The 14170-nt window shown below is 42.9% G+C and overlaps 2 protein-coding genes across 3 annotated transcripts in view; both read right to left on the reverse strand.

Annotated features, from left to right (window-relative positions):
- LOC128152008 (glutathione S-transferase 3-like) overlaps positions 1-10010 on the reverse strand; it is a 119776-nt gene extending 109766 nt beyond the window's left edge. Inside the window, exon 1 of the mRNA XM_052809944.1 lies at positions 10005-10010. The gene's annotated coding sequence lies outside the window, so the exon portion shown is untranslated. The remainder of the gene's footprint in view (positions 1-10004) is intronic.
- A 946-nt stretch (positions 10011-10956) lies between these two features.
- Positions 10957-14170, reverse strand: part of ELOVL5 (ELOVL fatty acid elongase 5) — a 38829-nt gene continuing 35615 nt past the window's right edge. For both annotated transcript variants that reach the window (XM_052809939.1, XM_052809940.1), the window contains exon 8: positions 10957-12887. In XM_052809939.1, coding sequence (XP_052665899.1) covers positions 12756-12887 — 132 coding nt within the window. In that variant the 3' untranslated portion in view covers positions 10957-12755. The remainder of the gene's footprint in view (positions 12888-14170) is intronic.

The following is a 14170-nucleotide window of genomic DNA, read 5'->3' on the forward strand; positions in this document are numbered from 1 at the left end:
GGAAGTCTTGAGTGGCGGAGCCTGACATAAACAAACCACTCAAAACAGATGGGCACAAAGCATGAGCTATGACCATCATATTTTCTTGAAAGCATCTTTCCTGAGTTCCAGAGAAAAGGTAAAAGTTATGCTGTGTCCAGTGGGGAAGACCCAGGGTAGAAACCCCCAAAACTACAGAACACCCACTTAGGCTAGTAAAAATCAAGCTAAGTTTCAGCTATTTTGAAAATTGTGATTTAGCCCTCCTGGACTGTACTCCGCTGAAACATTCAGGAAGAGAAGGCCTAGCTCTGGAGAAGAGTTGGTGGTCCTGGAGCAGGACAGCCCACGAAGCATTAACTCCAGAGAAAAGAAAAGCAGGAACCTTTTGGTGCCAGCCTTTGTGTTTCAGTGCTGCTCAGTTGGGGTGGGGGGGTGGGGTGGGGGGGCGAGCACGAGGATGAGGACAAGGTTGTGCAATTTGTCCTATTATTGCAAAGCTCTTTTTTAAAAGTTCAGGTTTCAAACTGTTTGCTTTAGGGTGACATTTACATCCATCTCTTAATCACTCTTAGAGTTCATCTATGCAAAGAAGTTCATATGCTACAAACTTGTCACCGGCTTTCCACTGCAGCAACTCCTGTGCCGGCATCCTTGGCTTGGGCTGAGTCCAAGGTACTTCGCTCCACTTTTTTGGAGGAGTGAAGCTATCGCAGTTGCTTCCCCCTGTAAACAAGATCTCAGATGTCTGTCTCCTCTTGCTGTCTGCACTGCCACAATCACAGAATAATTTGGGTTAGAGGGGCCCTCTGGAGATCACCCACCTCAAAGCAAGGCTAACTTCAAAGGTGCAGCAGGCTGCTCAGGGCCCAGTTGAAATTTGAACATCTCCAAGGATGGAGATCCCACAGCCTCTCTGGGAAGCCCGTGCCAGTCTTTGACCTCTCTCACCATGAAGGACTTTTCCGTATACTTAATATGAATCTCCCTTGCTGCAACTTATGCCTTTGTCCTTTCATTGTACCTCTTGATCTTCTGCTGTGCCCCTCAAAGAAGAGCCCACTCTTCCTCCTCTGTATCACCCTCCAGGCAGCTGAGGACAGCGATGAGGTGTTCCCCCCTTTACTCTGCAGCTCCCTGAATGTCAATGCTCTCTGGTAGACAGAGGACCTGGAAACACAGATGCTTTGCCAATAGGCATCCTCGAAAAGTGAGGACAATCAATCAGCCATCTTAAGTACAGACAAACCACTTCAAAATATCTCAAGTTGCCTAAAAGCCCAGTGTAGTCAAGGAAAAAGTGAACATTAGTGGGCTGGGTATCCAACCTCACTCAATTAGAAGTTAAACATGGGATGCTGCCTTTACTCGTTCCGTTCTTATGCTGCTAAAGGCCCAGGTAGGATTTGATCTGGGATCTTCAGTTTCAAAGGACAAAAGAGTCAAGCCAGAGTGTCCTCTAAGTTTGCATCTTGCAGACCTCTTCATTTGCCCACCAGATGATTACATTATTTTTACAATGTGTTCAGTCTCCTAATAACCTGGTTTCTTCACATTATACGATGAGTGATTAACATATAACCTTTCCCTCAGGAGGAACTCGCATCTCAACAGCCAGCAAAGTTATTACAGTTCTGCAACCCAAGCACACTTCTGGTCCAATCATCAAATATATTTGTTATTATTATTTTGAGAGAAATTTGCTGCACTGAAGCAAATTGATCTTTCAGCAGCTGATGGGACAAAGCTTGCTTTACAGGTGGCTGCTTTGGTATGGCAAACATCAAGCAGGCTCCTGGGCACCTAAGACAGTATGTCCTCTTTCAGTTTATGTTTTAGTACTGCTTGTAAGAGAGTATTTTTGTGTTGTGTTTCTCCATAGATCACTTCAACAGAAATGGAGACATGCATTTTTTTCCATAGGGAAAACCCCCATGATATTTTCAACAAAATAACTGAAAAATATCAGCTAAAATAAATAGCAAGGAAATGTTGTCAAAGGACCTCATTGGCACCTGGTGTTCAGGTAGTGGACACAGTATTCCCCAGGGGAGGGTTCCCAGGGACTTGCCAGACCACAGCAGTGAGTGCATCTGAAGGGACAGTATTTTGATGCAGGAGAATCATGGGGGGGAGAGAAGGAAAACTCGCTCCCAGCCACTGGCCATCCTCACTGCCCCGGGGCTGCTCCAGCAGAGCATGGTGCTGAGGATGGGCCCAGGGAGGTCAGTGGGACCGAGGAGAGGAGAAAGACCAGCAACCATTTTCCTTCCTCTCCCATTGCCCCATACTCCACTGTATTTCAATTTTCCCCCAGGATGGGTCTCAGCTCGTACTGAGCTCCCAGTGCCCAGGACAGAGGCCGGGTGCCAGGAGAGAGGTGTTCCCCCCCAGCTCGCCAAACTGCTCTGTCTGAAAGGTGTCAGGTAACCCTTGACCACCAAGAGTTGTGGCACTTGTTTCAACATCAGTATTGGGATGCTATTCATGCTACTCTGAATGTCAACCTATAGATATTTTAAATTATTCTACTTGGCAAGAGCCATCAAGACTGGAGACAAGAGTTACAAGATGCAGAAGAGCTTTCAGTAAGCAAACCATTACCAGGTAGCCTACTCCAGAAGGTGCTACCAGCAAAGAGCAACATCAGTATATGCAGTTGAAGTCCAGCACCAGGTTTCTGTACAGAAGAGGAAGAGAGGCAGCATGATTGCCAGCTGACCTGGTAATCATTTGACCCAGCCTAACACCCCAAGAAGCAAAACCGTGCCTAGACAGTTGACATAAGGTCAAAGGAAGAAAGGAGTAAAGACAGAGAGCACAGGTCTTAGTGCTGCTCGAAGGAAACCTACCCCTGCATCAAGCCTAAGCGGCAGCTGCTCAGCAGAGAGCAGGGATGGTTTTGGGTGTTCATTAAGCACCTGCTGCTGAGAGAGACAGTAAATGCAGCTGATCAGAATACTGATCTGGTGTTGTGTTCACATCTATGCAGAATCTCTTTCACCTTGCTGAAAATGAGAGCAATTCAGTTCATACTCTCCAGTTTCTCTTCCTGTCCCGCTTCTCAAAACTGCCACCAGGGCATCCTTCTTTCTTGTCTGCTAGTGCCTCTCTCCTCATTAGCTTTTTCTTCTGGCAGTTTATGTGTCTTCTGCTTCCTCTGAACGTTTTGCACAGAACCATGTTCCCCCATTCTTTCCTAAATAGCCTCCTGCTTTGCTCAACAGAAGGAGCCAGCAGTGGTCTTTCCCCAGTGATCCAGCTGTGATCTCTAGACAACTGCAGGACCTTGATTATCATTAATTTGAATTAACATAACCAAATCCCTCCATCCGTCACTCACCATGCTGTTTTAGAAGCGCACTCTTGCCATACTCCCATAATTCTGTACATTTTCACATTTGCTCACAGGTGAGTCAGTCTGATCCACACAACTCTGAGGTTTCAGAGCAGGGAGAATGCTTTGTTCTGGAATAGAGAGGAGCTGCTGCCCTAGCACTACCCTTCCTGGTCCTCTTCCAAGGCCAGGCATTTTTGGTTTTGCTCACCCAACTTCATCTAGTATAAAGCATGATAAATACTGAATGCTATTAAATAATTACCAGCCATTTGTCTCTGCTGGACAGCTGGTGATGTATTATGTTAATAACCATTACAGGTTAAGCTTTAATGTAAAAATACATTTGATTTGAGATTTGGGCTGAGTTTAATGAGTGCGTTCTTTTTTTCTTCCCTGCTTAAACGCGTTCATTCACCTCTACCTATAAAATGCTCTGAAATAGTCCTGGGTATCAGGATACATAGATCTGCATTCTGATCATTTTAATCAAAACAGCTCCTGTTTTTCCCCGAAAGCCAGTGCTCCCAAGGTTATTTGTGTAATCAAGCTCAGATGCATTGTGAAAGCCATTACATAGGATACGCTTGCTTTTAATCTCATCTTCCTTTACGACCCCTGTTTCCACACTAGGAAATGCTCTTGATTACAAAGTCTTTGCAGCAGTGAAATAAAGGGCAACATGCTATTTTATTCTTGTCTCTGTTATGCAAAATTAATTATACTCTGATCATCCATACTCCTAGGAACTACTGTGCAGATGTTTCCAATATAGGACAGGAGCTCTGTTTACCTAATACTTACCTTTTTGTCCAGTCCTTCTCTTTTAAAAAGGGGCTAAACGTGGTCTTTGAAGAACATACTACTGTGCAATTGCAAGGAAAAAGTCTCTGGCTGTGAAACTTGTATCGCAATGTAAATACTTACACGCCATCCTTGCTGGTACTAAATGCTGGCGTATTTGTCACTGGTGTCAGCTCCAGCTTTTCATGAAATCCTTCTGGTCCCACCGTGCAGGCAGGCACCAGCCTGTCCCCAGCTGTCACCTCACAGTGCCGCCAGGAGAAGGCATCGGTTTATAGCACATCCTCTCGGGTGCACAACCCTGAGCTACCCCCCCTTAACCTCCTTAAAATCATCTGCATAACAGACAAAACACCTCTACAGATGCTGCTTAGAGCTGCTCGCTCCACTTTTGAGGCCAGAAGGCAAAATTTAACATAGTTGTGTTTGGGGGATTTTTGTTTGTTTGTTTTGGCAGGGTGGGATGGATGGGGTTTGGTTGTGAGAGGGTGGGGGGGCGTAGTTGTTTGGTTGGGTTTGGGCCTAGTTTTTACTTCTACTTCATAAAGTAAAATCTCACATTGACTATCCTTTTTTCGAAGTGCTCTGGCCAGCTGGAGCCAGGTAGTTGGCCCCACGCTACTGGAGATTTCTGAAAACCTTGCATCTCGCTCCTTTCTGACCAAATGAGAGTTGGTTGTTAATTATTCTGATTTTCCTGTGCTGCAAAGGAACTTTAGGTAAATATTGCATATTGGAAAAATGATGACAAACCACGCAGAGCATCCATCACCAAATTGTCTGGTCTGGTTTCAAGAGTTCCCACTCATTTCAAAATCTTCCTGTACAGCTCTGTAACAGCAGGAATGGGCAGCGATTCTTCCCATTTACTTAGCATTGAAACCAGCGTCAGATGTAACGATGACTTCTTAGCTCTTTATTTAAACCTCTGAGGACAGAGGGGTCTTCTTCATGATGATTTGCAAAAATCTGTGCAAAAAATTTAAAAGGAAAACAAAGCTGATAATAGTTAGCCGATAATAGTTATGCCATCTGTATGCATGGGAGGTATTTCCTGGTCTTTTCTGCAAACTCATCACTATTCTACTGAGCAAAAGTGCATTTGCATCCAAGATGTCTCAAGTCCCTAATAGCTCAGCACACCGAGAGCTGCTCTCACTCTCTCTCCCAACCCCAAGCACTGTGGAAAGCAAAGAAAACTGATAAATCAACAGAAGATTTTTCAGAAAGGCAATCCTTTCTAAAGGTACAGAAACGTGTTAGGAACTTAGACCTAGAAAGACCCCGAAGATCACCAAGATCCTACTGATTTTAAAGGAAGCAAGTTACTTAGGTAACTACATAGGCTACAGGTTTTTTTCTTTTCAAAAAGCTCCTATTTCTGCTATGTGAGCTGAGATTCTTATTTCCTGTAACAGCTGGTAAAATTGAATTAGTAGCATTTAGTAAACATTTGGCATCTAGTGGCTGACAGAACAGTTCATGAAGGCATGTTTCCCACTTGCTAGATGGGATGAGACACCATATGTCTAATCAACTACACAAATACCACTTGCTTCAGTATGCATGGAAGAAATTGCACTTGGTTTCACTTTAAATACTTTTACCAGGTAATTTATCACCACGTAGCATTATCTTTGGTGCTGGCTAATCCTAGAGGGAACGCTGTGAATATCCACTTAGACAAGTCTAAGGCAGTAATAGTGCAGTTGTGCCATAGGGGTTGTGCATTCTCCATTACACCAGCTCAGGAGCAGCAGATGCACGGGTGGAGACAACTCATATAGGATTACATTTTTATGTCAACAGATTCAGTTCCCTTGAAGTTTTACCTGTTCCCAAGTGAAATGCAACCAGAACGATTTTGCATTTCTTGCTGTCACACAGCCGGACCATCCCTGTTTGAAAAGCCAGAGCTTCAGCTGCCTCTGAAGGATGTGAGGCAATTCCTCTCGTGAGGAAATTTAGGACCTTTCTGCTGACCACAGGCTTCCTCCACACACGGTGCCACTGCGGCACCTTCCCTCAGCAAACAGGATGTTCCTCCACTGCCTTTAAAACCTTTCCGAGAATTATGGGCCAGATTCCTGCAAAAGGTGTTGCTTTAACATGAATTAGACTTGGAAGAAACAAGGTAAAAGAAAAAAAGCAATTGCTTCACTCCAGGGAACATGTTTTCCTGGACTACAAGAGCTCCAGTACCACAATGGCCGATTCCCTTCAGGCTGTGCTTTCTGGTGCCGTGGTACCTCACGGCCTTTGATAGATCTTCCTTACAATGGAGGAAGCTGCCTTCTGCCCAAACTGTTGGATTTGTATGAAGAAAAAGTGCCCAGGTGGGGTGGGGTGACCTTGGCCAGCTGCCAGGTGCCCACCCAGCAATTCTCCCCCTCCTCAACAGGATTGGGATGGTGGGGGGGAATAAGATGAAAAGCTTGTGGGCTGAGATAAAGACAAGGAGGTCACTCGCCAATAATTGTCACAGGAAAACAGATTTTGGGAAAAAGAATTTAATTTATTACTAATTAAAATAAAGCTGAATGGTGAGAAACAAAGACAAAAAGTAAACCACCTTCCCCCTACCCCCTTCTTCCAAGGCTCAGCTTCACTCCTTCATTCCTGACCCCTCTACCTCCTCCCTGCTCCAAGCGGGGTGGGGGGGTTGTGGTCAGTCCACAGCAGCTCCCCTCTGCCGCTCCTTCCTCCTCATGCTGCAGCGTGGGTCCTTCCCATGGGCTGCAGTCCCTCAGGATAAACTTGCTCCAGCGTGGGCTCTCCACAAGCTGCAGTTCCTTCAGGGCCACTTGCTCCACCATGTGGTCCTCCACGGGCTGCAGTGTGGATTTCTGCTCCGGTGTGGTCCTCTCCACAGGCTGCAGGGGAATCTGCTCTGGCACCTGGAGCACCTCCTCCTCCTCCTCCTCTCACCTTGGTGTCTGCAGGGCCATTTCTCATGCTTCATCCTCACTCGTCTCTCTGCTGGGCAGTGTTTTGCCCTATCTTAAATATACTTTCACAGAGGCACCAACAGCTGCTTTTTTGCCAGAACACAGAGCAGGACACCAGGGAGTCCCATCCCCTGGTCCCACAAACTGTAAAAGTAGCCAGTGCCCTGTCTTCAAGCAATCCCCCTGACCTTCACGCTACTCTTACAGGAAAACTGCTCCAGAGCCATATTCCACTAACAAAGGCCCGCTTCCAATTTCTAGCCTAAGTTTACTCTTGGCTAGCTTATACTCATTTGTTTTGTGTCAACACAATTAAAATAGCTCGTTTTCCTTCATGCTGCCTACTGTCATGATATCTGTGTAGGCTGTGATTACATTGCTTCTCAACCTTGGTCTTGCTACACTCCCATTTTGCAAGATTTCTCCATTTCTCTGACCATCCCAGTAACTCTTCTGTATGGCTCATCTTTTCAAATCAGTTCTCTTGAGAGCTGGTGACCACAGTGGGGGAAAAACATGTATTCATCAAAAGGAAGTCCCACCAGCACCTCAGCCTCACCCTCCTGCACGTTCCTCTTGCTAGTAAACCCAGATTGATTAGCAAATTAGTCAAAAATAGAAAGATTTTTTCCCCTCTTTTCTCATAGTAGCGGCTCCAAGCTGTTGAACAGATGATTCTCAAATATCTTTTCTTCTCTCCTCTTCAGTCATTTCAACTAAAATACCCATGGAAACAGCTGAAATTCTGTTACTGGCCCCTAAGGGGGATTTACACTAATCCCATCTCTCTTACTCCAGCCATCAAGGTCATCTGGTTGTTGCTGTAGGATATATAATCTTCTTTGGCACTGACAGTGCTTCCTAATGCTGTCATCTGCAAACATCACTGCAAATATTCCTACTTTTTATACCAAGGTCATTACTAAAAACATTATTAACGGGCTCCGTTCAGGCTGAAAGCATTGAGACAAACCATCTTCTCATCAGTTTGACCCTTGCTTGTCCATAGAACCTGTTGCTGGTCACCACACCCTCTAGTTTAAATAATAATTTCCAAGATGAAAAATAGTACCTATTCCAGATGGATGGAAGATGTATTTCCTTTGTCTACACAGTATTTTTTATTAAACAACAATATGGGTAAGCCAGGTGTGATCACTTCCAGAAAAGCTGTTACATTTTCTCCCATTTTCTGTTTGCTACCTTGTACTCAACCATTCTTCTAATTTATTCCGAAACCTTTCATCATAATGAAATCAGACTATCAAGCCTACCAGTGACTACTTTTTACATTTTTCCTGTAGAAAATATAGTATCTACATTACATATCCTTGAAACACAAGATGCGTAATTCTTTTTCCTCCTTCTCCACAGCCCAGCTTGACTGACTTAAACAAAACACACTTTTTTTTTTTTACCTGGACCTTTGTTACTCATTTTCCCCCTTTCTGTTTGAGATGATTTTAGCACCTTTGACTTAAAATGTAACACCTCTGCTTCAGTCATGTCACTGGAGCCCCTGGGGACTCTAGCTTCCCCTGCTCATCCAAATTTGCTCTACCAAAGTTGAGAAGCATACAGATCTTGTTTTGTATATCCATCTATTTAAATTAAATGGATTGAAAGTTGAAAATTGAATTCAGGTTTGCTTTTTAAACCAGTTCTTGCAACATCCTGATGATTACAACTAATCACCTTTGTTGGTTCAGTAATTCTTGGCAAGAGGATAACAGTGACAATGTAAGGTTAATCTTCTGTACCAACGTAACTCTCAGCAGCATTTCTCTAACACGAGATCTCTATCCATATTTTAATCACTCCCTGCATTACTTCAAGGGGATTCCCAGCAGTACCCACACTGTTAAAGTAATTTGGCCTCTGATTTTATTTATACTTTTCTTCTGCATCTAGCTTACTTTTACATCTCTTTTTTGCATAATGTGTACCTTTTAACAACATATATTCCAGTCTCATACATTTCTATCAAATTACGCCTCAAGACAGCTACCAAATATTAAAGGTAGAATCAACCCCCAGAACAGCTCTCCATTAGGTTTGGGGCTTTGGGGGTTTCTTTGCCCCAGTTTTGGTGGCAGAAGTCCTATCAGAAGCTCCAGCACTTACTTAATATCTGCCTTGCATTAAGTAAGATACACAATCAACCACAAAGATTTCCTGGATGTCCAGAACTGTTCTCTGCTTTTCCACTACCCTCTGCCAACTCAGGAATCCCAGCGCCCGAGTGACCCCAGCCCCAGGGGTGGCTTGCACATCCATTACACAGCACTCAGGGTCTTCACGCCAGGACCGCTATAAGAAAAGCTATGTTCTGGGCACTTGAGCTTACCTATCGCATTCACAGCTTAACAAAAGTGTTCACCTCCCTCTCCATCACTCAGGCCGTAGGGCCCAACTACAGGAAGGGACTGGGTCAGCTCATGAGCTGTGCGAGATCTTAACAGTTTGAAGCTTTGAAGGTCGTTCACTCTGCAAGTAGGTACTGAAGTGTTTCATTTTCCTCAGCTGACTCTACACGAAACCTCTCCATCCCCTTGGCAGCAATTGGTCTTTTTTCATCTTTCCAGCCTTCACAACTCGGAAAGTCCTTTCGGAGGACTCTCTTATAATCCCAAGCACCAATCACAGTTCTGTCTATTAGGAAAACTGCAGGTGCTTGGGGAATTGAGGCAATCCAAAGGCTGTTACTTGCCCCAGGCCAGGTAACGCGTTGGAAGCCGACCCAGGTAGGCAGACCCAAGGCTCCTGCCTCGGTCCATCAGTCTGGTTGTCAGTTATGGTAAAGCTATGTCTGATCTAACCCCTACAGCTCTCAGACATTTTTGAGTTGCTGCTGAGACTGTATGAGTACCCAGGAGCCACAATCTTCTACCTGCAGGTATGAACGCTACTGATGCTATACCTCTTCCCAAGACCACATCTCCTGCCAGTTTTGGACAAAGTCACTGGATCTACATGGTGACAAACAATGATAAAGCCACCACATCTTGTCACCGTGTGCTACTGACCTTGAAGGCTGGGTTTGGAGCGCAGCAGCCCGGTCTCCGCTGGCTCACTGGGGAAGGCCAGGTTGCTGCTGTGGCTTCTGCCTTCTAGGTACTGCCTGTAGATTTGGCTTATCATCCACACAACTGCACCTTACTAAGCCCAGCTTAGAAAAACACTCAATTTCAAAGTTGAATTTGAATGTGCAGGAGACAAAACTGTCTTAGCAACCATCTCAGGTATTTGGAGCTCCCTCCCAGAGGAGACCAGCATAGCATGAAGCCACTGAGCCTTTCACACAAAGTGCAAAACTCATTTCCCTCGTCTACATTCCTCATCTTAAGACCCTGCAAGTGAGAAGACAGCTACGTAAGTAGTTCTGTTTTTATTAAGGCCATCACCAGGCTATCTGGGCTTGTTGCAACGCATTGATTAAACACTCAAATCGGAGAGGGCTCAGAAACAATCACTTAACAGCAAGGGGAGCTATAAGGAAATTGCAAAAATGCTCCCATTCTGGAGAGAGGTATTAGTCCCGTTTTATAGGCAGGATATCTGAGGCGGAAAGTCCCTCTTGGCCACGTTAAGCTTTGCTGCTGACACTCATCGTCTTGGAGCCATTCGGGCTGCTCTGCATCCAGTGAGTCAGAAATCCCAGCGGGAGATTGAATCCATCACACGGACAAGTATTTCTACAGCCAGGCAAGGGAACAGCGTTTAGTAACAGCTAAAGGTTTCTGTAAGGAATTTGTTACCAAATCTCTGGTACGCTAACTTCTCCAAATATCTGCAGCTGTCCTTCCATCACAACGGCTCCTCCTTGGCCTGACACAGGATGGGGCAATGCATTGTACCTGTACAAACCCACCAGAATTCAGGCAGAGATCATCAAAAGTGTTTTAATGATTAAACCATGTCAAACATTAACAATGTAGGTATATTCAGATGAGCCAAGGGTTTATTTCTAGCACATTTAGACAGCCTATTTTGAACATTATAGCTGCTGTACTGAGCTATGTAAAGACTCTGCAAACCAGTACCTAGAAATGAAGACACACGCACAAGCTTTGATAATGTAAACATAACAGACACTGTCTCCTTCAAAACAAGGAATGAAAACCCACAAGGCTAGTAAGAGAACGTATTAATTCCCTAAGAGATGTGCAAAAATTTTTAAAAAGATTTAATTTAAAAAAAAAAATTAAACATGTTAAAACCGGCATTTATATAAATATCAAAAAACAAATAGTTAAACTTGAGCAACAACCAGCAGAATGTCTTGCACAATTCAATTTTTCAGATCTTAATGAATAAAATATTCATAAGCCAAACTCCACCACAGCAGATACCAGAATACCAGCAATAGATATTGGCTTTGCAACTGACTCCTCATACGTGCAAGGCAAGATTTTACAAGAAGGAGTAACTTTAACACGCACTCAAACCAAATCCTCAGATAACAAGCCAAGACATTACTGGTGATATACACAACTCACATTACAGAAACAGACATTTCCAGCACATTTCAGTAACGTTTAAAAAACATCAGGTATGACTTAGACTGTTTAATTTTGCTTGTTTGGGGAAAAAACACGTTTGTGTTAGGCACATTTTAAAAATGAACATATGCTACATGAAGAGAAGTACAAATACCAACTCAAATGCAGACAATTCCATCAGAAAAGCATCTTTCCGTCTTCATTTTTAAATACGCTTTCAGATATGTCACAGACTTAAAACAGTAGCTCCTAATATGTGGATATGGCTATGGTAATAACACTTGAAATTCTGCCAGTTTCCATATTAAAAACCACTCTTCATTTAGCATTTAAGAATTCTCAGAAATAAGAAAAGAAAAAAAAAAGAAAAAAACAAAGAGAAAAAAAAGATGGGTCCACCCTGTATATACTCTAAACCTTAGAGACGATATTTAAGTCTTACTGGACTGTGTAAGTGCCAATTAATTTTACGTTAGTGACATACTTCAAATAAAAAAATAAGATCTATTAAAAAGGTAAAATAACTTTTCCATCTGGTTCGTGACTGTTTAGTCAGTTAAAGCCAAATACACAAAACTAAATGCGCCATTTCCAATTTCACTGTATCACGTAAGAGATACGTAACATCATGTATCACATACAGAACAGTAAAATGATCAATGGATTCATCTAAATGACCTTTTAATAAAAAGTCAGTCAACTGAAAAGTTGAAACATACCCTAATTTTTAAACCAGTAATAAGCTTTGGGCCCTGCTTTTTAATTTAAGGCATGTGTGTTTATCTACTGAAACCAGCATCGTACAAATTACCTCTACAATCACATGCATGATCTACAGTAAAAAAAATGGAGGTTTAGATTACAGTGTTCTCAAATTGTGAACCATAATTCAGCACCTATCATATTGACTAGTAAGGCAACAGCAGTGTCGGATACTATGATAATACTCCCTTCCACAGTCTATAGCGGGGTCAGTGACAGCCCAGAATTATTTTTAAACTTTAACCTACTTTTATGTTCTGTATACAGTTTCTAGGGTGTTTGCACTGGTTAAGTCCTACATAAATCACACTATTCTAGGCAGGAATAGTTACAGTAGCCGTTAGTATTAGTGCACAACTCATTGTGCTTACAATCAGATGATTTTGTTGTTGGGGTTATCAAAATGGTTTTTCAGTTTGGTCTTCAATCCTTCCTTTGTTTCCTTTGTTTCACATTGTTCTCAAGGGAAGAAAAGCTGTTTGTGTACCCGTTCACAGTGGCCGTAGAGCCATTCTGATATTCTTTCCTCCTCGAGGATGCCTTCTTGTTGTAAGTCTAGAATATATGGAAAGACACATGGTTTTGATTAAATAGATACAAATAACCACTTACAATAACTCAAGAAATCCAAAAGTAAACCTGCATCCGTCACTTTTAAGGACCTCGTGCCAGTGGCAAAGTCTAACAAGCTCTAGCATTTGTTGTATATGAGGCTATACTATGCCCTTCATTCATCACAGCAAGAGAATTAGTTCACCAGAAAAGAATAAGGCTTGGTAGTATGATGGTAGCATTGGTAGTGTTAAGTTAACAGTAAATTAGAAACCAGGGAAGCAATTTTATGAACAGACTATGGCAGAAGAATATACTCAAAATGACAAGTAAGGAAGGAGGTTTGATTCACTGCAGGTGGCTATCTCAAACAAAGCCAGAACAAGAAGTGGGTAAATGAGAACAGTGAAGGAAGTTCAGAGACAGAAACGTCAAAGGAATTTGCACTGGCCAACATGGGAAGCAAAAACTAACAGGATCAGGGAGGCTCAGGACACCAAAAAAAAATTACAGACAGTGAAAAAAATATACATGGATTAGTCTTTGTCAAAGGGGCTCAGTCACCTGACAAGAGTGTGTTTCCCAAAACATGTGTGTGTGAAAGAAAGTTAAATGGTTAAAAGTTAAAATATGAGTAAAATTGATGAAGAAAGTCAAGTAATATTTGGATTATACTATCATGTTTAATTAGCATGTTCATATGCAGCAAGTGATATGAACCACAGAACTGATTTTAAGTAGTACTGGAAGATCAGATAGGGAAGCCTGCTATGTTTCCCCCCATGAATCACTCTTACCAGACCTGCAATGCTCAAATCTTTCAAGAGACATTTAAAATAATATAACAGTGTTTGCTTGTTTGGGGGCAGTAGGCTGTGTTGGTCTGATTTCCTGAAGATGGGTACATCTTTGCACCAAGCCTGATTATGAACTCCTCAGAACAACATATACCAAGTCTGGATCTGTTCAGACATGAAATGAATTCTGTAGAAACACAACTCAAAATGCTAATTTTCCACATGGAAATACAAACAAATGCCTGTAAAGGTGAGCCAAAACCAGTTTTCTGTATGTTGGGAGTTTGGGAAGTTTCCCTGGATATAAAACCAGCATTTCCCCTTGTAAGAGCAGTAATGAACAATTCCTTCAGGTGCTTCACAGGTTCACAGGTTGCTGTTTTATTTCAGACCGGAAAGCTGTTTCTTACATAAAGCTCTTCCTCTCCCTTATCTGCACTAGTAAAATGCCTTTTTGTGCCACTCCACTTGCTGAAATTACTAATCGTT

The sequence above is a fragment of the Harpia harpyja genome, chromosome 15 (genome assembly GCF_026419915.1).
Source record: "Harpia harpyja isolate bHarHar1 chromosome 15, bHarHar1 primary haplotype, whole genome shotgun sequence".
Lineage (NCBI taxonomy): Eukaryota > Metazoa > Chordata > Aves > Accipitriformes > Accipitridae > Harpia > Harpia harpyja.